Below are 22,421 nucleotides of genomic sequence, written 5' to 3'. Positions count from 1 at the left end.
GGGCCCCACCGACTGCGCTCCCCCTTCGCAAGGAGGGTCCCCTCTCGGAGCCGCTCCCACCGCTCCGCGCTGGCCGCAGGGGGCGCTGCTCCCCGCCGACGCCCGGGCCCTCCCCGCCCCCCGACTCGCGGGTGGGGCAGCCAGGCAACCAGCGCTCCCAGCCGGAGGCTGCGTGTGCCGCTCGCGCCGGCACACGGGTCGCCACCACACATTCGGGGAGGGCCCGGGCCGGGCCGAGCTTGGACCAGGCTAGGCCCCCCCCCCCCCCCCAGAGGCTCCTCCTGCCGTCCCGGTCGCCAGCCCTCGCCCCACCTGCTGCCACACCTCCGGGAGCCATCACCAAGAGCTCCTGGTCTCCAGGCACCGCCTCCCCTCCACCCAGCAGGGCCCCCCAGGACTGGCGATCCCCCGGCTGCCGGGGGTCACGACGTGTTCCACAGGGGTCTTCCGGCCCGACTCCCACAGTAACGGACCCTCCAGCAGATCTGCCCCGGCCCTGGACTGGGTGCCGGGGGTGCGACCGCTGCGGGGAGCTAGCCATTGGCACAGTGAGGGGCCTGGAAGGCCCTAGAGGAAGAGGGCTCTGCAGGAACTGGTTCAGGGCCGGGCTGGCAGGAGGAACTCGGGGGACACGCACTAACCCAATGGCCCTGTGCCTCGGGGATGAATGCCGCCCTACCCGTCTCGCTGCCCATTGAGCAGCCCTGTCCAGAGCCCAGGCCTCAGGTGCATGTGGCCATCCCTAACCTGAGCCCCTCTGCCCGCTGGAAGGGGCAGGACACAAGCCAGGCACCTCCACACACAAAGACCCCTCCTCATAAGAGCCTGCGCCGTGGTCAGGGCACCCCTTTCTCCCTGCAGGGGTGGGGGTTCCCTGTGGAGGTCTGACTCCGCTCTGGCCTGGAGGGGAGAGGAGCCCCCACTTCCAGGGGTCCGAGGCTCCATCCTGCTCATGCCCACTGCCCCGCTACCCACCGAGGCCCTGGGCACCGAGGCCCGCACTGTCAAGCACTGAACAAGGCAGACAGTCCCTGCCCACCCTCAGGCGGGGGCAGACTTAAGTCGGGCAACCCAGGGAGGAGCCCAAGACGACAGGGGGTCAGCCAGGTGAGCAGCCGGGATGGTCCGTGCAGTGGCCCCAGTGAGGGCCAGTGAGAGACAATGGCCGAGGCAGAGGGGTGAGCGGCGTAGGGGAGGCTGGGGCGGGGTGGGCGCCAGGCTGAGCTGGGCCTCTCGGACTACGGTCTTCCTGCTAAGACCAACGGGAAGTCACAGAAAGCAGCTGAGCTGGGTTGGGCTCCACGTTGTGACTTACATTTTCACAAGGATCCCTGGCTGCGGGGGAGGGGTGGCAGGGGTGAGGTCCGGCAGGGAGGCCATAGGTGGCCACTGTCACAGGGTAAGTGAGAGGGGAAGGTGGCCAGTGGCCAGGCGGGGCCTGGAGCCGGAGGGACTGAGGACCAGGGAGTTCCAGCGTGCGCCTCCCTCACGCACCTGGGGCTGCTCAGGCCAGCTGGGGGAGGGAAGGCGGCCTCGGCTGCACCCCCATCCAGAAGCTCCTGTCTCTAAAGAAAAAAAAAAAAAATTTTTTTTAAAGCCCGGCCAGCATGGCTCAGTGGTTGAGCATTGACCTGTGACCCAGGAGGTCACCATTCAATTCCCAGTCAGGGCACATGCCCGGGTTGTGGGGCTTGCAGGAGGAGCTGATCAGTGATTCTCTCTCATCATTGCGCTCTCTCTCCCTTTCTCTCTGAAATCAATAAAAATATATTTTTAAAAACTGGAAGCTGCTGTCTCAGCCAGAGGCACCGGGGGTGACCGCACCCTGCATCTCAGGATCCAAGCTCAACCCGTCAGGAGAGGCCGCCTCCCTCGGGGTCCGGGAGCCCCTGCCCGCCCTGCAAAGCGACGGAGACAGTGGCCTGGCCCAGGGCCTCCCTCCACACCCTTTGGGAGCCGGACCGAGGTCCCTGTGGCCAGGGCAGCTGGGGACGGCAGACCCTGGACGCCTGCCTCCCTGCCCTGGATCTCACCCTAGGGGCCCAGAAGCCCCTCCTGCCTCCTAGGAGCCACGGCCCAGACCTAATGGTGCCCAAGAGGTTCAAGTCAGGGAAGGTGGCCTCTCCCGGGGGCAAGGGGACACACCCCCACACTGGCGGTTGCTAGGAGACAGGAACCCTTCCTCTGAGGGGTCCCTGCAGGGATTGCTGCAGCCTTGGGCCAGAGGGCTGCAAATCTAGGGGTGGTCAGGGCGCCTGCCTCCACCCTTGCCGGGCCAGGCTGCCCTGCCTCTTCCAGGAAGGCCCCCGTGATTGTCCTGGGGTCCACTGAGCCACAGCACCCCTCAGATCCCAGTTCCACCGGCCCCCTAGCCTGGGGCTCCCGCTCTGAGCTCCAGCCCCAGGGGTTCTCCCGGGTGTGCCCTGGGCAAGTGCTCCGCTTGTGCTGGACACCGCACGGATAGTCTGGGGGCCACTCAGCCTGGCCAGGGGGCTTCCGGCCGGCCGGGGTGCGGACTGCCCAGGATTTGGACAGAGCCTGCTGCGCTCAGGAGTGAGCTGTGCTTCCGCCCGCTTTGCGGTGCTAAATATAGCGCTAGGGAGGGGGGTTTCCGGTTACAGCCCCCCCCACCCAGTGCCGGGAAATCGATGCCAGTTCCATTAGGCTCCGTGGCGAGCCGGCTGACCAGCCCCAGGCTGCAGTGAGGGGCGGGGCTGCACTCCAGTCCAGGGACCCTGCCCTCTACCCCACCCTGCAGTCAGGGACTCAGCACATGCCCCAGGGCCCCAAGAGCCCAGGCCCTGCCGGACACCCCTCCCAGGCAGTGCGGCAGGCGGCCCAGAGCCGTGGGCAGTCGGGTGGGCATCAGGCAGGCGGTGCGGGAGGCAGGCAGGGAGGGGCGGGGCACAGCTCCTGCCCTGGGACAGTTCTTAGATGAGCGAGGCCTGGGGCAGCCGACTGGGGTCTCCTAGGGACAGAGTGCAGCTGCAGCGCCCTGGACCCCACAGTTGCCCAGCCCTGCTGGCCCCCTGGACACACCACACACCCTCAGGCCCCTCCCTAGCAGCTTGGCACTCACCTGGCTGGGCTCCCAGGAGGCCCCACCTGGGTCATGGCCGGCATTTGCATATAGGTGTGCTGCTGGGGTGGGTCTATTGGGCCTCAAATGCAGGCCTGCGCTGTGCTGCTCTGCTAGGCTCCGTGACATGCACCCCGACACCGCCTGCCTGGAGGCGGCCTGGGAGGGGCAGGGCGAGCACACAAGGGCAGGTGGGCCCAGCAGGAGCCCGAGGCAGCATGTCCCGCCCCCACACCATCCAGCTGCAGCCCAGGGCCCAGCCCGGGACACTGGGGCCCATGGCAATGCTCCGGCCACCCCGGTCCCCGGACCCGCCCTCCTGTGGGGACAGCACCCCTGGATTCCTTGCCTTTCCCAGGTCAGAGGTTCATGACGCCGGCTGTCCCGACCTGTCCCCAGGGCAACACCCCAGGGGCTGACCAGAGGGTGTGGGGGCTCTAGGGAAGGGCCAGACCAGGTCATCACCCTCAGGTGGGGCCCCATCCCCAGCTGATGCCTGTGACCATGGTGACCAGCACACATGCCCACAGCGGGCTCCTGGGTGCTGGTAAGTGGGCAGCGAGCCCACCTGTGACCCCCAGCGCTCGAGGCCACGCACACAGGCTGCAGGTGGAGGGAGATGGCACCACACTCCTGTGGCCCAGGGGACACGGGCTCTGGGGGTGCCAGCCCAGGCCATGGGGCGGGGGACCTCACTTCTCCAGGGACAGGGAGTGTGTGCCCCCTGGAATGCACAACCCACAGTTCTGCCCCCCTCCTGACTGAGGCCGGCTCAGCCACCACCCCAGAGGCCCCAGCTCACTCCCTGGCCTGGTGCCCAGGGGGCCCATCCCCAGGCCCACTGAGCTGCCCGCCCTGCGTGTGTACCCACCTCCCACCCCGGCCTGGCCTGCCCTTTGGCATAGCCACAGCCCAGGCTTCTGCTGTGGAGTTGAGGGCCCTCTGGAGAGCCCCCCGTCTCCGGGCCTCCCCCGGTCACAGCTCGGAGCCAGTGGACACAGCTGGAGCCACAGGAGCCTTTATTGGGCTGCAGGGTGGGGGCCAGGACCGGCCTGGCTCCAGACCCCCTCGGGGGTCACAGGAGACCCAGGCCGGGGCCCACACAATGGAGGAACCAGGAGATCCCAAAGATGACGCCGAGGGTCTTGGGGACGTCCGGGTTGTCCGAGAAGGCCTGGGCGCCCCCCAGGGGCAGGTGCACGACCTCAATGAGCTCGCCCTCCTCGGCCAGGCCCCCGCCTGGGCCACCCCTCTGGGCGTCTGTCACCTCCGCATAGAACATGGTCTGGCTGGAGCCGGTCAGTCCCACGCCAGCCCTGTGGGTAGAGACAGCGCAGGCTGAGCCACAGAGCAGCCCCCGGCCCTCTCCGCTCGGCACCCGCCCGCGCCTGGTGGAAGGAAGACAGCAAGCCACCGAGCTGTGAGGGCCACGCGGCCAGGACCTGCGCCACCCGAGGAGCTGGCCGTGGTCCAGGCCAACAGGGCCTGGGTCACACGCCGCAGCAGTGAGCTGGGAAGGGGGTCTGAGCCCCCGGGTAGACAGGAGACCGGCCACCCGACCACAGCGGCCGAGGCTCTGAGGGGCGCAGACGTGAGATGAGGGGGCTGCAGCTACTCACTGTCGGGGGCACCGCCCTCCCTGCCTGTTCACGCCAGGCCCTCAGCCAGGGCCTCCTTCCCGGTGGACGTAACCCCCAGCCCCCCGCCCAGGCTGCTGACGCCTCCCCACAGGGATGCCGGTTGGCTGCCAGCAGGGCCACACCAGCTGCCCGCGGGGCGTGGGCTGGGGGGCTTCCCACCGTCACCTGCAGGACACCACGCTGGGGGCAGCAGGTGCAGAGGCAGCCCAATCCCACGCCCAAGGGCCCTCAACCTGAGAGCCTGAGGGTTCCATTCGCAATGGGTGGCGGCCAGAAGGGGGTCCGGTCCCCAGGAGGGAGACCAGCGCCGAGGGCAGTGGCCTGACCGGCTGGTGGGGGGCAGGAGTGGGCAGCGTAGGGACTGCTGGCTGCGAGGACAGGGCGGTGCACGGGCCAGTCTGGATCGCAGGCCCATAATGGTGCGCAGGGGTAGAAGGGAACCAAGGGGGATGTCTGGGGAGTCAGGGGGACCCAGGTCTGCGGCGGCTGCCCTGGGAGACGCCCGGCACACGGGGAGGGAGCAGGACCGCGGCCTTCGCGCCCCACCTCCAGGAGGGCCCCTCACTGACCTCGCCCAGCTGCTTCCTCTGCCCTCCATCCCCTTATCTCCCTCAGACCCTTCCTGACGGCCCGTTTCCGCCGGCGGCACGGGCTGCCTTTGATGGAAGGCCGTCTGTGGGGTTTCCAGTCTGCTTCCTCCGGCGCTGAAGAGCCGGGCGTGGCCTCCGAACATGCCCAGCCAGGCCGGGCACCGCCTCCGCCCTCCCTCACTCATTCCGCAGCCCCTGACCTCAGGCGAAGGCCTGGGACCGGTCACCTGGGACTGCAGGCAAGTGGCCCGGCTCCACACTGGGCCCTGCTGTCTGTTCTGCCCCGGGAGGCCCACAGGGACAACGGCCTGATCTGCACTCCAGCCCCACCGCAATCCTGCTCCCCACAGCCCCCCTCGGCTCCAAAATGCACGTCTGAGCAGGCTGCTCACTGTCCACAACCTTCCATGGCTCCCCAGCACCCTGGGGATCGGGCATAGCCCAGAGGCCCCGCATGTGAAGCCCTTCTGCCAGGACCCCCACCTGCCTTCCTCCTTGCCCACCCCCCAAACCTGCCCCTACCCCAGGGCAGGCCCTTGGCGTCTCCCGGTCCCCAGCAGGCTCGGGGACAGGTAGCTGTGGCGGGCCCCACGGAGGACACTGCAGAGCATGGTCGGAGGCCCCTCACACCCAGACGTCCAGCCCTCCGCATGGAAAGCCTCAATCCATTGAACATGGAGGACCCTGTGGCTCACCTCCTACCCCAAGGAGGCCTGGGGGCCGCTGAAGCTGGGTCGGGGGGCCCAGCCCACCACTGTGTGCCCGGCGCTGGGCTGGGAGACAGAGCCCTAGGGGTGCAGGCCCTGCCTCCGGAGAAGGTGCCCAGCTCAGTGGGTGCAGGGCACTGAGGCCCTCCTGCCCCAGCCTCCCCTGAGGTCCGGACCGTCGCAACGGGCCCCGGGCAGGGGTGGGCTTCCCCCCAACATCCTGTCCTGCAAAGATGGCCCGGCGGTGGGCCTCATGGGATGTGGGCGACGGGGGGGCATCTGGACGTTGGCGGGGCTGGCCCTGAAGTCCAGCGTCCAGGCCACACCTCGTCCCCCTGCCCAGGACACAGCCTTTCCCTCATCCCCGAGCCCCTGTCAGAGCAGATCTGTGACTCACCCCCACCCCCAGGGCCCCATTCTTAATCCCACAGGAAGTGGAGGCATCTGTCCGCAGCAGCTGCCACCAGCCCGCCCCACAGGGCTGGGGGCCGCAGGGCAGGCGCATGGGCCCAGCCTGTCCCAGAACCAGCTCCCAGGCCCCAGGTTCCGGCCTGGATCACGACCTGGGTGGGTTCCCTCCAACCTTCCCCAGCCCCACGGTGAAAACAAGGGGGAGGCGCTGCCCTGCTTGCATGCCCCCGCGGACGGGGCGCTCACTGCCCGTGGCAGCCGGCGCCCTCCCCGGGGCAGGGCTGCAGCCGGCGCCCCTCGCTGGCCCTGCGGGTCCGGCCCGGCCCACTCACTTGTAGGTGGCGACGCGGCGCAGGTCGGCCGGGGCCAGGCGGTAGCCACACTCCTCCCAGGCCTCCTTGCAGGCCACCTCCTCCAGCGACAGCCCCGGCTGGTCCACGATGCCGGCGCACAGCTCGTACATCACGCCCGCCGAGCCCGGCAGTGCCTCCGGCAGCACCCGCGGCCGGTCGGCTTCCACAGCCGCCAGGGACCCTGGGAAGCGGCGCTCCACCTCGCTCATGTACACGGCTGGTGGGGGGGAGGGCAGACCATGGTCACGGCCACAGGGCGGCTGCCTCACCAGGCCTCAGTTTCCCCTGGACCCCTCCCCACATCTGCGTTCTAACCCTCGGAGCACAGGGGCCCCACTCCCTGCCCCGGGGCCTCCCCCGGCCTCAGGGGCCACCCTCACCCGGCCTCAGGGGCCACCCTCACCCGGCCTCACGGGCCCCCTCACCCGGCCTCAGGGGCCACCCTCACCCGGCCTCACGGGCCCCCTCACCCGGCCTCAGGGGGCGCCCTCACCCGGCCGAAACTGCTTCACCAGCACCAGGCTCCTCCGGGAAGAGTTGAACAGGAGAATGGTCACACTGCGGGGCGGGGGGTGGGGGGATAGAGCTCAGCACAGAAGCACCCCTCATCTCACCTCCCTGGGGGCCCTGTTCCCAGCATTCCCAGCCGCCCTCCTCTCCCCGGCAGCCTGGGAACATGGGGCCCTTGCTCAGATGGGGAGAGCGAGGCCCAGGCAGGACCAGAGCTGCCAGGGTCACAGTCAGGCTAGGGGCCCTGGCAGGAGGGGCAGTGGGGTGGGGAAGGCATGTTTGGAAGTTGGGGGCCGGGTGACTGACAGGACATGTGGTCCGTGCTGGCCGGCTGCCTGCTGACCACACTCCCGTGGCCAGGTCACTGTCGAGCCCACACCCCAGGGGTCAGGGGCCAGGCACCCAGACAGCTTCTCCCCGTCCCCCTGGGGTGGCCCACAGAGCAGGGGGAGTGGGGATGTGCGGGGGGGGGGGGGCACAGATGCAGAGGCAGGGTGCCCCCGGGCGTCAGAGGAGCCTGGGCTGGGCCCTCACCTGTCGTACGTCTTCATGAAGTCCCACGACTTCTGGGTGCCATTCTGAAAGAGGCAGGGTGGCGGTCAGGGTGCCCCCCCAACCCTGGGCACCCTGCCCCAAGGGCTGCCAGGACCTGGGAAGCACCCTGAAGCAGGAGGCAGTGTGGGCAGGGTCTGGGCTGAGGCTGCTGGGAGCAGGCAGAACAGACACTATGGGGTTCTAGCAGGCGGAGGGAAGAAGGCATCCAGAATCCTGCCAGCTGGACACCAGCAGGTGAAATGGACATTCACCTGGCCCAGCACCTCTCCATGGCATCCCTGTGGATGAGGCTGGACCTGGGCACTCGGGGCCCTGCCCTGTGGCTGCCCATCACCAGCCCCCCAGTCACTGGGTCAGCCCAGAGGCCCCAGTGAACTGCTGGCCCCACCCCGGGGTCTGTCCAGCCACGACATGGACATGGTCCTGACACGAGAGACCTGCATATATCTACACACACAAGAGAGGTGCCCTGGGGCGGCCCAGCAGGCAGGAGCACCCGGCCGTGTGCACGGAGGGCGCCAAGAGAAATTCCTGGAGGAGGTGACGCCACACAGAGATGAGGAAAGGGCATTCCAAGCAGGGGGGCCTCACAGGCAGAGGGGGGCTCACAGGCAGGGGGGGCCTCACAGGCAGGGGGCGGCTCACAGGCAGGGGGGGGCTCACAGGCAGGGGGGGCCTCACAGGCAGGGGGGGCCTCACAGGCAGGGCCACAGGTGGTCCCGGCAGCGTCGGGCCTGCGTCTGAGCTGGCGGGAGGCAGAGGTGCCCTGGAAGGGTGGTGGCAGCCTCGGTTCCCAAAGGGCAGGGAGGCCCGGGGCCCTGTGTGCGCCGGCTGCCCGGGAGGCCGTCCTCGGGCACTGCCCCCAGGAGCAAGCCTGGGCCTGCCTGCCACCCGCCACCCGGAGCCAGCCAGCCACCCACGCTGGCCCCAGGGAGGGCCTGCCCTGTGCCTGTGCCTGCTGTGCCCACTGCTCCCGCCATGCCTGTCCCGTGCAGGTCTGAGACCCTCAGCTCAGGATCAAAACATCTGCCGGACCTTCTGGTCCAGCCGGGGTGGGTGCAGGGGAGGGTCTGAGGCTGCCCCAACCTGGCTCCTCTTCTGAGGCCCAGACACAATCCTCTCCCCGTCGGACCCCAGGGGTGCCCCGTCTCTGGTCCGTCTGTCTGTCCATAGTACTCCCTGGCCAGGGTAGCTAACGACCAAAGGCTACAGGAGCTCTGGGTGGCATGCACTGCCCACCCGATGGCCCTGGCCCCCAGCCTGTGCCCAGCTCAGCGGTGCCTCAGGTCAGTCCGGTCGCCAGCACCCACCAGGGGGATGTCGCAGCAGGCGCCCACCGAGCTGTGCCCCTTCACGGGAGGTGGGAGGGGCTGCAGCCACGGCCCAGCAGGCATGTGCCCGACACGCAGAGCCCCAGCCCGGGGCGAGCACCCATCAGGCCCCTGCCCAGGAGACGTCAGAGGGGCAGCGACCTCCATGTTCCCACACTGCCCCTCGACTGCCTTGCCCGCCTGCCCCAGGCTAGGGCTGCCAACGAGGGTGCATCCTGGGGCCCCAGGGAAAGTGGGGTGCAGCGGCCTCTCTCAGGCTGGGCTCCAGGGGGGTTGGTGGGGGGCTCCGGGGTCACTGTGCTGAGAGGGCGGGGGCAGGGCCGTCTCCATCTGAAGGGCCTGCAGCGGGCAGCCCGCCCGGGCAGGTGGAGCTGCAAGAAAAGGGTGGGGACCCGAGTGGACAGAGCAGGTCCTGAGAGACGGCCGGAGGCGGCCACCCGCTGGACAAGGAGAGGGGGCGGCAGCCCGCGCTCCCAACAGGTGTTTCCTGGGGACCTGTTTCCACGTGCGCAGGAGGCGGCGTGGGCCCCGCGGGTGAGACTCGGGGCGTGCGCAGGAGGAAGCTCACGAGGCTCGCCACCCGCCCCGCCTCCGCTCCCTCCTCCCGGCTCCTCTTCCCGGGGAACCACCGCCTCCGGGAAGCGCTCCGTGACCTCGGAGGAGCCCGCAGTCCCGCCGCAAAGGGGGCCGGAGGTGCCCTGCGGGGCCCGCCCTGGCCCGGCACTCACGCGGCCTGGGAAGCGGGGCCACCCGCGAGGCCGGGGGCGGGGCTCCGCGAGGTGGGCGGGGCGGGCGCGGGGAGTGGGCGGGGCGGGCGCGGGGAGTGGGCGGGGCTCCGCGCCGCGGAAGGGACGGGCGGAAGCGGCGGCGGGCGGCTCACCTGGCGGTAGTGCAGCGTGAACGGCTGCAGGTAGGGCGAGGCTGCGCACCGGGCCACGGCCGCCCCCTCGATACGCTCCATGGCCGCGGGGAGCCCGGGGCGCGGCGGCCGCAGCGAGTGCGCGCGGGGCAGGAGCGGGCGGACCGGCGGGCGCGTGACGCCGCTCTGGGCATGCGCAGTTGGGGCGGGGCGGGGCGCGCGGGGCGGGGTGCGCTCGGCGAGTGGCGCGCGGAGGGTGCGGCGGGGCGGGCCGGAGAGGACGCGCCCGGGGAGCGATCGCGGGCGCTCGGGGCTCGGGACGGGGCGGGGGGAGCGGCGCCGCGCGCGGTTCTGCCGGGAGGAGCCGAGCGGTGCCTCCCCCGAGGGCCGGCCGCCGTCCCGTGATGGGTCGTCCGGGGGCCGGGGGTGGTGGAGGGGGCAGCCCCGGGAGGCACCGACGGGCCCTGAAGGGGGCAGGGGCGGACCTGCGGGAGGGAGAGCGCGGGGGTCGCCGCGGGGCGGCGCGTGGACACCTCCTGGGAACCTCGTGGCCGGGAGGCGAGAAGGCCGTGCCCGGTCGGCGTGGCTCCGGGGTTGGAGCCGGAGGTCACGTTGGATTGCGGGTCGGGCACGCGCGTGGGGGGCCTGCAGGAGGCAGCCGGCCCATGATTCTCACCATCGAAGTCTCTCTCCCTCCCTTCCTCTCCGAACCAATAAGAAACATTGAAAAGCGCAGGCTCGGGGAGGAGGGAAGGGAGAGCTCGGCCTCCCCTCCGGGCCCCTGGCCTGGGCCGCGGGCCACCCGCCCGGTGGCAGGTGCTGCAGCGGCGCCGGCCTCTGGGCTTGTCCCTCCTCCCAGCGGCCATCCCCGCCCCCAGAAGCCCTCTGGGCTGCAGGGCCCCCCCTTCCGCACGTGGATCCCAAGGACCCCCTCCAAGTGTGGCCTCGCCCCCCCAGGCGCTGCTGCGAGGGGTGCGGTGGGGACCTATGGCCCCAGGAGGGACGCCCAGGTGGGGCTGGCCATGGGGCCTTGAAAGCTGTCCCCATGTTACTATTGCCGCGTGAAAAGCACCCAGAATCCCGTGGCTTGGAGCGCCATTGACGGCCCTCTCCGGTCCGGAGTGGGGCCCCGGCCCGGCCGCAGCTCTCCTGGTTCCTCTGCAGCGAGGGGCAGGGCAGCTGGGCTGGAATATTCCGCAGGCTCCCTGGGATGCACGTCAGCCTGGCCTCTCCGCCCAGGTCGGGGGCCTCGCTTCGTGGCCGGAGCAGCCGGCTGGCTGGGCGTGTCGCTGTGTGGCCCCTCCCGTGTGGCTGGCGTGGGCTGCCCCACAGCATGGCGGTCTCAGCACACGGCCTTGGGCCAGCCCCTGGGAAGGCAAGCAGTGTCCTGCCCCCCTGTGTCCTGTGAGTCGCAGAAAGCCCTGGCCACCCAGGGTCCGGGGGAGGGGACTTCACAAGGGGGGGCACTGGGAGGCGGGTGCTGGGGGTTGTCAGACTCCCTGCTCCCAGCCTCGCCTTGGTGTCCTGGGGGCTGGAGAGCGAGCGCACGCCCGCCCGCCCGCCTCTTCCTCCGTGCACACGGCCGGGTGCTCCTGCCTGCTGGGCCGCCCCAGGGCACCTCTCTTGTGTGTGTAGATATATGCAGGTGTGTCTGTATACACTAGAGGCCTGGTACATGGATTCGTGCACCCGTGGGGTCCCGCGGCCTGGCCTGGGAGGATTGGGCCAAAACCGGCTCTCGGACATCCCCCGAGGGTACCGGATTGCGAGACCCCTCCTGCAGGCCCAGCTCCGGGACCTGGACGCCCACCGGCTCCCTCCTCCCTCCTCCCTGGGTCTGGACTGTGGGTGAAGCAGATCGGGCGACCGTGCCTCAGCAGCAACCGAACCCACAGCCGATTCCACGAGGAATTGCGCTCCCTCCTCTGCTGGTCGAGCGTCTGCCCCCTGGTGGTCGTTGCACGTCATGGCTACCAGGCCAGCGGTCGAACAGTTGGTTGGTGGCTTGGGCTTTTATACATATCGATACTTTATTGATTTCAGAGAGGAAGGGAGAGAGAGAGAAACATCAATGAGAGAGCATCATGGATCGGCTGCCTCCTGCACGCCCCCTACTGGGCATGGAGCCCGTAACCCAGGCCTGTGCCCCGACCGGGAATGGAACCGTGACCTCCTGGCTCACAGGTCGGCGCTCACCCGCGGAGCCACGGTGGCCGGGCTCCAGGGAGCCGCTCCAGGGAGCCTTGCTTTCGTCATGTGCGGGGAAGTAGCGTTGTCATAGTAACACAAGCCGAGGGCTGGCAGCGTGGGTTGCGGGATTTACGGGCCTGCGACCTGCCAGCAAGGCGCCCTCCCGCCCCCCGCGGGAAGCAGCCCCTCAGATGCCCCACGGAACCCCACGATTGGGAGACGGACTCAGAGCCGAGGCTGCCCCCGCAGCCCTTTCACGGCAGCCGAAACCGCGTGTCGTGTCCGTCGGCAGGTGATGGCGCACTGGCCGGTCACACACGGAACGTGGGGCACCTGCGAGGAGCGACACCGCACTCGCCACAGCATGGGTGAACGCCGTTGGCTGCCGGGAAGGGGCGGCCACGCATGTGAACTGCAGGACGGGCAGACCGCGCCGGTCAGAGGTGCCAGGGGCGGGGTGGGAGGAGGGCAGGGGCTGCTCGGTGAGGGCAGGGCTTCCTTTCGGATGAGAGGATGTTCTGGAACTACGTCGTGGTGGTTACACACCGTTACGCGTGCGCTAAATGCCACTGTACACGGTAAAGGGTTCGTGTTCTGTGGACGTCAGTTCAAGTTTTTAAACAATGACAATGGCCCCGTCCATGCTGCCCGTGGCCGCCCACGGCGTCCCCACCCGCCAGGCCGGGCCAGGCCGGGCCGCTGCGGACCTCGGGGTGGGGGTGGGTGAGTTTCTCCAGCGAGACGTGAGTCCGACCATTTTTCTGGAGTATCCAGTGCATCCGGGTGTCTTGGAACTGGGGCCGGGGGCCGAGGGGCCACGGGGCCTCGAAAAGCCACCCCTGACCTGGCATGGAGGGTGGCTGTGGAGGCCGCCGGGCGGAGGCCTGACGAGGAGGCCACGCAGCCGCCCCCCTGCCCCCCAGCACCCCCCCCCCCCCGCAGGGCCTGTACTTGGTCACGTCGACACCGAAGGATCGGGGGATCAGGGTGTAAACCCAGGAGCAGCTGACGGATCCATGTCAGAGGGTCCAGGCGAGTGGGGGCCTCGGGCGGGTCAGGGACACAGGCGCTGGGAGGACGCCCCACAAGAGGGGGCAGGTGCTGGCAGGGCGCCCAGGAGGCTCCCGCTGGCTGCCCCCGCCCTTTTCTGTGTAAGGGGTGAGGACGGGGTGGGAGGGGAGGGTGGCAGCAGCCTGGGCAGGTGGCCATTGGCCGCCTCCAGCACTCGGTCATTTCCCCGACGGGGCGACAGGCGGTCCGCAGGTGAGGCTGCAGGTCAGGGAGTTTCTGACGTGACAGGCGGGGAAACGGAGGCCACCGAGCCGGCCGCTGCGCCCAGCATCGGGGCCCATCAGTGCCTCTGCCTGGCCGCACGGACGGCGTGTCCACTGACCCTGCTCCACGCTCCGGTCTCGCTGAGGACCCCAGACCAGCAGGGGCCAGGGGTCAGCTCTCAGGCTTCCTCTCCGGCCCCAGCGCCCTGTGCCAGTTCCTGCTCCGACTCACGTGGCCGTGGCGGCCGAGTGGCCCCATGTCTGCCCTCGGGGAGCTGGGACGTCAGGCAGAGAACAGACTAGCCTCATCCAGAATGTCCTCAGGCACCCCCAGAATTGTGTCCCCCAAATATCAGGGCACCTGGGCCTCGCCCATCCCGGCTGACAAAATCATCCACCACAGAAGGAAAGGAGAAAAAAGTGATGGTTAAAACCACGCAGAAGGAAGTGTGAGTAGAACGCGCTTCGAGAGAATCATGGATCGGCTGCGTCCTGCCCGCCCACACAGGATGGAGCCCGAAACCCAGGCGTGTGCCCCAACCAGGAATGGAACCGTGACCTCCTGGTTCATAGGCCAACGCTCACCCACTGACCACACCAGCCGGGCCAGAACGCGCTTAACCTGCTGCGAAGTGTGCGTGCTCACAGAGAAAGCGCCCGCCGGCGTGGCTGAGGTCCTGGGTGCACACCCTGGGAGGGGCGAGGACGTGTGCGTGCGTGTGCCCGGGTGGGTGTGTGCACGCGTGTACATGTGCGCTGTTCTGCTGCTGTGGCGATGCCGTCCGACGCCCCTCGGGTCCCGCCGAGCCGCTGCCAGGGTGGAGGAGCCCCGGTTCTCAGCCGCTTAAATGTGAGACGTGGCCTCCGTGCGGAGGAGCCTGGGCGTGTCTCTGTGACACAGCACGGCGTAAAGCATAAGGCCTGGCCGCGGGGCTCGGGCTGAGCCTCGACCTGTGAGCCGGGAGGTCACAGTTCGGTTCCCGGACGGGGCACAGGCCTGGGCTGTGGGCTCCATCCCCAGGGAGGCGTGAGGAGGCAGCCGACCCATGATTCTCTCTCATGATTGATGTTTCTCTCCCCTCTCCCTCCCTCCCTGACATCAGTCACACACACACACACACACACACACACACACACACTCACACACACACACACTCACACACACACACTCACACACTCACATACACACACACTCACACACACACACACACTCACACACACACACACACTCACATACACACACACACACACTCACACATAAATATTCTGTGAGATCAGCAAAGCAGATGCTCGGGAGCCAGGTCATGACGCAGCACATTGCTGGGGCCCTGGGGGACGCAGGGAGCGGGGGGACAGGGCTGCTCCCCCCGAGGGCGCTCTCTCCAGGCGCCGAGAACCATCGCCTGGACCCTCTGACCTTTTTCACACTCTGACCTTTTACCCCCAGCGACACCCCCTTTAGTTTTGACAAACTGCTCAGCTGAGCTCCCAGGAGAGGGGGGGCTGAGAGATCCCAGGGCCGAGGGCCGGCCTCAGCCTCTCGGGGTTCCCAGGGGCCGTTCTGTGGCCGTCGTGGGGGGGGACATCCAAGCCCCCCGGTCGGGCACCTGGCAGCGTTCTGCGTTTCTGCTTCGAACCGCTGGCGTCGGTCAGAAGCCGGTCACGGCAGACACGCCGGGGGAAGCCGCCTCTCGGCTGCCCCGGAGGTGCCATCGCTGTGCCACACGCTCTAATCGGGACGCTGGCCCCAGAGGCAGAGCTGCCCTGCAGCCGCCTCCCCTCCCCGGGCCCCTGCGTCGGACGTCGCACGCTGGAGGCCAGGTGCCTGGGAGGTACCCTGTAACACCTGGCTGGGCCGGGCAGCTCTTTGCTCCACCCTCACACATGAAGGCTGCTGGGCTGGGTATAGGATTCTTCTTTCTTTCTTTCTTTCTTTCTTTCTTTCTTTCTTTTTTTCTTTCTTTCTTTCTTTTCTTTCTTTCTTTCTTTCTTTCTTTCTTTCTTTCAAGAGAAACATGTTGTTTTGTTTTAAAATATATTTTTTATTTCAGAGAGGAAGGGAGTGGAGTGGGGGGGGGGGAGAGAAACATCAATGATGAGCAAGAATCACTGATGGGCTGCCTCCTGCACGGCCCCTGCTGGGGCCTGTGCCCGGGCCCTTGACTGGAACCGAATCCGGGACCCTTCGGTCCGCAGGCCGACGCGCTATCTACTGAACCAAACCAGCCAGGGCTGGAATTCCTGGTTGGCAGTCACAGCACGTTCCCCCAGCCCGTGGTAGGCACTGCTTCGTTGTCTGCTCCGCCCACCCCCACCCCACCTCCGGTGTGGCTGCCTCCATCGCAGGCCACGGGGAGGCCTCTTTGGGGACCCCCAGCATTGATCTGGAGAACGTCCTATTTGGACGAGAAGAGGACGCGTCTGTCCGTCTGTTGCCTCATCCAGACGGACTGTCCCCGTCTGAGCTCTTGGTGTCTGGGGGTCGGCTGGCAGCTGGCACCGTGCTGTCCCCTGAGGCCGTGTTTTTGTTGCGTGTATGTTCCATTTGTCATCTGCTGTTCATGTCAAAGTACTGGTGCCCCTCTTTGTTCATGATGCTGTTATTTCCTTAAATACGTTTTTATTGATTTCAGAGAGAGGGAGAGAGAGAAACATCAATGATGAGAATCATCGATTGGTTGCCCCCTGCACGCCCCCTACTGGGGATCAAGCTGCACGTAACCTGGGCATGTGCCCTTAACTGGAATCAAACCCAGGACCCTTGAGGCCACAGGCCAACGCTCTATCCACTGAGCCGAACCGGCTAGACGTGATGCTATTATTTTTAAATCTTTCTTGTTTAGTAAAATGACTACCCAGCTTTCCCTTGGCTAACAGTTCTCCATCTTTTATTGTCAACGCTGCGTGTCCGACTGTTTTAAGCTTGTGTTGTGACAGCGGAGTACTGGTTTGCGTCCATTGCTGCCAGGCCCAACATAGGCTAGACTTCCTGCCCAGCCTAGCCCTGTCTCCCCCCCGTGGAAGGGTGCCCCCAGGACAGATGGGCACACGCAGGCCAGAGCCAGGCTGAGCTGGGGCAGCAGGGCAACAGCGGACCCATTGCTGGGAGTCCCCTGGCCAGGTCGGAGGGAGTGCAGAGTGGGTTAGGGTGACCCTCCTGGGGAGGGAGGGGGGAAGAGGGGTCAGGACAGCCCCTCCAGGTCCGGGGCAGGCAGAGAGCTGCGAGTGGCTGCTGAGGCCAGCTGCGGCCTCACTCGGGCCCCAACACAGGGCAGAGGCCGGCTCCTGAGACGCGCGCCTGTGGGCGTGGCTGCCCGGTCACCCTGGGGCTGGTGGCTCGACCCAGGTCCCAGTTCCCAACCTCCAGGCGCCCCTGGGTCTCGAAGGGAAACAGCTCAGCCGGGAGCCCCAGGAGCGCACAGCCCATCACAGGCCCGCCCGCCCGGAAAGCGGCCGGGAACAATGCCCTGCGTGAGACAGCCTTCCCCTCGGTGGGAGAAAATAGCGGTCACAGAATGGCGGTTTCCTGCGTTTGTGCGGGGCCTGAGGAGTGAATCACGCCGAGACCTCCCACAAAGAGGAGCTGCCGGCCAAGTCCGCCAGGGCGGGCCCCAGGGCGGGCAGGTCCGCCCCAGCCCCAGCCTCGGCCACTGACCTCCTCCCACTTCGACACCTGCAGAGGGGCCCGGGCTGGGAGGGGGCCTGTGGGCTCCCAGCCGAGGGCTGAGGGTGGAGGAGGGTGCCGGGAGGAGGAGAGCTTCTCTAGAGCCGGGGCTCTGGGGTCAAAGTGGCCAGTGACCTCTGCTCCCCGAGGTCAGGGCACTCTTGGGGCTCGGACCAGGGGCTGCGCTGCAGGTAGACGCACTCCCTGGGTCTCCTTCTGCACGCGAGCAGGGAGTGGGGGGGTTCCCTGGGGATGGGGAGGCGGAACAGTGCGGCCTCCGAGGGCCACCGGGCAGGAGTCCGGTCAGAAGGTGCTAGGTGCCCACTAGCGGGTCCTGGTGGCCCAGGTGGTCAGACCCAGCGCCAGGGGACATGTGACCTGCCAGGGGTGTGCACTTGCCCGGTGGTAGCAGGGGGACCCTGAGGGCACCCCTCCGGCCTTTCCCGCTGACCCAGAGGTGTGAGGGCGGGGCCTCAGTGGAGGAGCCCTGACCCCTGACCCCCACTGTGGGGCCTGGAGGGGCAGCTGCAGGGCCAGGCTCACCCCCCATCGCTTTCTACCTCCACACACACTCCCCAGAACCCCTCCTGAGACCCTCAGGGCTCAGCCTGTCAGCCAGACTCCCATCTCATCTGTCTTCAACCTGGGGAGGGGCTCACGTGACCCAGGAGGAGCCGGCCACCGCCCCTCCCTTCAGCCACGGACCCTGGTCTCCTGGGTGAGGCCCCCGGCTGACCACCCTCCTGCCTACTCCCGCGATTTCTGTCACCCCCACACCAAAACCTCACCATGGCCAGACCACCCCTGCCCTGCAGCTCAGGGTCTCGGCCCTGCATCACCCTCCCCACCCCTGCCCTTGCCGGGGCCGCGCGCCATGGAGACGATGGTGCCAACTACCTGCTTTGGGGACACGTGTCCCTCTCCTGGGGCATCCCTGACACCAGCGTGAGGCTCTGCTGGACGCAGGCTGCCACAGCCACCTGACGGAGGCCAACTGCTGCCCGCAGACCGCCAAGGCCTCGGTGCCAGCTGCGCCGGAGCAGGAGGGGTGCACCCCTCTCGGCCCCTTCCCCCCAGCCTCCTGCCTCCCCCTGCTTTCCCAGGGCAGGTACCCCGGAAGGGGACTGGGGCTCCCCTTTGATTCTTCACAGGTGTTTCCCCCGAATCTCTTCTACATCAGGTTCAGGCCCCACCTCTCCTGGGCCTTCTGGCCTTCAGACCCTCAGGCCAAGGTGCCAGGATGGCACGGCTCCCCCGCCCCCGGGTGCCCAGCCCTTCATCAACACTCGCTGCCCTTGGCAAAGGGCCTGCTGCGCTCCGTGCTGCGCCCCCTGCCCCCCCCCCGCCCCCCCCCACCTTGTTTGCCTCACAAACCCTTCTAGTTACTGCCACGGAGCTCAAGGGGGTGACTGCCACGCCAGCAGCCCCCACCTGCGGGCACACAGCCCGGGGTCCGGGCACGGCTCTCCCCGTGCTCCTGGGCCTCAGGCGGCGCCTTGGCAGCATTTAATTCCTGGGGTGCCCAGCTCTCCTCAGGGGCCCCCAGTCTTCCCCAGCCCTTTATTGCCTACGCCCAGATGAAGCCCCGCCACTTGCTGCCCCCGGTGGTGTTTCTGATCAGGTTGGATTGAGGCGGGAGGGCTTTTCGGGGTGGGATCCGCTGGAGAGGCGGGCACAGGGAGGGCCTGGGCGCCGTGGGCAGGGAGCCCGCGGGCTCGGCGAGCCACGGGGCGCGGATCCCATTCCCCACGCACCGCTCCTGTGGGTGAGCACGTGGCTGAGGCCTGTCCACAGCGCTGCGCTGAGGTGACGCACGCGCAGAGGGGACGAGGGACAGGGACGCCATGGAGGGCAGCACTGCCAGGCCGTGCCCAGCGGGGAGGGAGGGACCGGAGGCCGGCCAGGGGGGAGCACCTGGGGCTGTGCCCTCACGCCCGCCCCGCCCCAGCCCCGCGTCCCAGCCGGATCCGAGTGGGCTCCCCGTCCTGTGCGGAGGCAGCCGGTGTGTCCACCCCGGGGCGGAGCCCCGCCGATGCTGCCGTCACCCTGCCGGGGGCCGGGGGCAGCGGGCAGGCTGGGAGGGGCCCTCGGGCTCCAGGGGGGATGCCCACCCGGGTTCCCCAGGAGGGCACGGCCCGGGCGCCCGCTCCGGATGGCAGACTGACCAGAGGAGCGGCTGCGCTGGCCCAGCTTCGCGCCCCGCCCGGCCCCGGCCCAGGGCGCCCCGGGAGGTGCCGCTGCCTCTGACCCTAGGCCGGGGCGGCCTCGGCTCGGAGCGTTTCCGCCCGCCCGGCCCGCCCGGCCCCGCAGGAAGTGGCCGCCTCCCGAACAAAGGGGCCGGCGGACAATGGCCATTGAATTGGGCCGGGGCGCTCGCGCACGGACGGGCCGCCAGCTGCCCGCGCAGATAAGACCCCGCGCGCTGCGCCCGGACCCGCCGCTGGAGGCTGCGGCCCCGCCCCCCGGAGGCGGCCGAGGAGACCAATCCGGGAGCTCGCCGGGCGGCCGCCCCGCCCCTCCATCTGGCCCCGCCCCCAGGCCTGCCCGGTGCGCTCGGCCGGGAGTCGGGCTCGCTGCTGGGGGCAGGGGGGGGACGCGACACGACAGACGGGACCCCTGGCACCAGCCAGCAGGCCGTGCCCTCAACAAGCCCCGGGCCTGGTGGGCGCCTCCCCCCCGGACAGATGGTACAGGGAGGGCGGTCAGGACAGGGCCCAGGAGAGGGCTGACCGGCCAGGGAGCACTAGTGGGCAAGGAAGGCTTCTTGGAGGAGGTGACACTGTGTTAGGTTTCTCAGGGGAGGAGGGAGCATCCCAGGCATAAGCCTGAGTCGGGGAGAAGCCAGGTGTTTGCAGAAGGACAGGACGGGGGGGGGGGGTGACCACGGGGGGCTGGGTGTGCCCAGGCTGTGGGCAAGGCCTCCACCAGCACTGGTTGGCACCACCCTGACACCTGCTGCCCCTCAGGCCTGCCCTGGTGCAGTGGCTGTGAAGTGGCCATCAGCGGCTAGCCCTGGCAGAGAGAGGGCACACTGTATCCTTCCTGGGGCAGCCAGGCTGTGGACACTGGGGCCTGCACAGGCAGATGCAGGCCCACCAGCCCTGCCCAGCACTGGGCCCTGCCCTCAGGCCACAGGCAGTGGGAGGCCAATGGCTCCTGACTCTGGGGCGCCCAGTTCACAGTGACTCACCGAGAGCCCACCCTGGGGACATTCTGAGCCCTCCTGGCTGGCTGCACTGAGCACCCTATCCCAGGAGCCCTGCCCTCCTGCACCCACCAGCACCCCCCCCCCATGCCAGGACCCACTGGAGCCAAGCACACGGGTCCACCTCTGCCACACACCTGCTCCCACCCACACGCGTGGCTGCACCCCCTGAAACCACCAGGACACCCAGCCTCTGGGGACCCTGCCCCTCCCACCCTGAGGCCCTGGCCCCTCTCCTCCTGCCTCGCTCGCTCGCCCGCCCCCCCACTTCCTCCCCCGTGGCCCACTTGCCTCTCTGTGGCCTGACCAGCTGCTCCTTGGGACCCAGTGGGCCCCTCCCCCTCCCCCCACAGCACCTTGCCCCGAGCACTGGGCACCCTGGGCAACAACAGAACTGAAACGGGATGGGAATGAGGCCACGGCTCATCTTGGTCTGATCATGCAGGGCCGTCCCTGTGTCAGGGGACCGCCCTGGGGTAGATGTAAAGGAACCAGCTGTCTGGGGGGGGGGGCTCCTCACAGCACTGACCCCCCTCCCGGCCCCCAAACGCACACACACACCCTGCAGGTGGTTCCCTGTCCTCTCAAGCCCACCTGGCCGTCCTGCAGCGCCACCTGCTGGCCGGGGCCGGGACCGAGTGCCCCCTGACTTGCAGAGCCCGAGGTGCTGGGCATGGCTGTGCACCATGTGCAGGGCCTTCTTAGGCTGTGCCCTGCACCCGCGGCCACCACGCCCTCCCCAGCACCCAGAGACCCGGGCCGGGCGAGGCCTTGGATGCACCCCAGGCTGCTGAGCTCTGGACCCGCACGCCGGGCGGCCTCCACGCAGCCACTTGGCAGTGAGTAAGCTGGGAGCCCCCTGGGGGTTGGAGGGAGTGTTCCGGGAAAGGGCTTTGGTGGGGAGGGGGCCTGGCTGCAGGGGCGTGGGAGACACGGGACAGCTGTCTCTGTGAGCGCGTAGGTGTGCACGTGCCCACTGGCTGAGGCCGCGTGCGTCGGTGCCCATCTGCCCCCACCTCTGGCACCTGCCCTGACCCTGGGTCCCTGTCCAAACCTGGCCCTGCTGACCCACGGCCTCCTGCCCCAGGGGCATCCCCCCAGCCGCAGGCTCAGCTCCACCTGATGTGATGCCAAGGCCCGGGCAGGGGGAGGGGCCACGGCGGCCACCACCCTCTACCTGCTGGGCAGCCTTTTCCCAAGTCCCCCAAGGCGGCCCCTCACAGGCAAGGCCCACTCGCTGACCTCGAGTGGGGAAGCAAGGACAGTCCTGCCCGGGCAGCCCCTCACGGCCAGGACACAGGCTGGGGGGGTGGGTGCTGCCTCCGGCCACAGGCTTGGCCTCCTGCTCTCCCTCCAGCTGAGCAGCCGTGGCTGCCACCATGGACACGACCCTCCCGCCCACAGCCCCTCCCCAGGCCACAGCAGCATTCGCCGCTCGGCCAGTCAGCTGGGCAGTGTCAGTGCTGGGTTAGGGTCAAGGTTGTGCCAGGGCCAGGGTCAGGGCTGGTCCCACCGTCTGGGGCCCTGCCCTCCCAGGTCCCCGAGGACCCATTGTGTGGGAAGGCGGCTTCCTGAGCAGCGCCCGCTCCCAGCAGGAAAGCCATGAGCCTGCTCTGCCCTCTCAAGGGCTGGGCACCTGAGCCTGACGCCGCAGAGCCCCTCAGCCCCCACCCTTTGCCAGCCTGGCAGGGGCCCAAGCCTCCCCAGGGACCGGCCAACCCTCCAGGCACGTAGGTGCTAACTGGTCACGGAAGCTGGCGGCCACAGGCAGGCACGCCCCACCCAGCACCGGGTTGGCTGGGTACCACCCCCATGGGAACCAAGTGGACCCTCAGTGTCCCCCAGGGGCCGGGGCACACGTGCAAGATGGCTGTGTCCTGCTGCAGAGCCAGGCCCTAGCGATGGCCCCTGGCAGGCCGGGGACAGGCCACGTGGTGTGGCCCTGCGGGCGGGCGGCCTGTGGCAGAGCCGAGCAGCCACAACAGCACCATGTGTGAGGCCAGGCGCGGGGACAGATCGCAGGCCGGCCAAGGATGCGCACAGGACTGCGGTC

The 22,421-nt window shown here is 68.6% G+C and overlaps 1 protein-coding gene across 2 annotated transcripts; it reads right to left on the bottom strand.

Moving 5' to 3' along the window:
• Positions 1 to 4,081: 4,081 nt before the first annotated feature.
• NUDT14 (nudix hydrolase 14) lies at positions 4,082 to 10,237 on the bottom strand. Of its 2 annotated transcripts, none has more exons than XM_059684679.1 (5): positions 10,057 to 10,237; positions 7,825 to 7,868; positions 7,274 to 7,338; positions 6,760 to 6,997; positions 4,082 to 4,467 (listed from the first exon to the last, which is right to left on the bottom strand). In XM_059684679.1, the coding sequence occupies exons 1-5, from the start codon at positions 10,135 to 10,137 to the stop codon at positions 4,155 to 4,157; spliced, it is 741 nt and encodes a 246-aa protein (XP_059540662.1). In that variant the 5' UTR covers positions 10,138 to 10,237; the 3' UTR covers positions 4,082 to 4,154. The 2 variants fall into 2 exon arrangements, with proteins under 2 accessions (XP_059540662.1, XP_059540671.1); XM_059684688.1 differs by having other exon boundaries at positions 4,082 to 4,395.
• Positions 10,238 to 22,421: the final 12,184 nt, after the last annotated feature.

The sequence above is a fragment of the Myotis daubentonii genome, chromosome 1 (assembly GCF_963259705.1).
Source record: "Myotis daubentonii chromosome 1, mMyoDau2.1, whole genome shotgun sequence".
Classification (NCBI taxonomy): Eukaryota; Metazoa; Chordata; class Mammalia; order Chiroptera; family Vespertilionidae; genus Myotis; species Myotis daubentonii.
The sequence above is the reverse complement of the archived record's forward strand: the minus strand, read 5'-3'. Positions and strand labels throughout refer to the sequence as shown.

Coding starts and splice junctions, on each gene's coding strand:
- NUDT14 (XM_059684679.1), bottom strand. CDS start 10,137: ATGGAGCGTATCGAGGGGGCGGCCGTGGCCCGGTGCGCAGCCTCGCCC. Junction 6,998..7,273: donor GGTGAAGCAGTTTCGGCCGG/GTGAGGGCGCCC, acceptor CCCCCCCACCAG/CCGTGTACATGAGCGAGGTG. Junction 4,468..6,759: donor CGCCGCGTCGCCACCTACAA/GTGAGTGGGCCG, acceptor TCCTTCCACCAG/GCGCGGGCGGGTGCCGAGCG.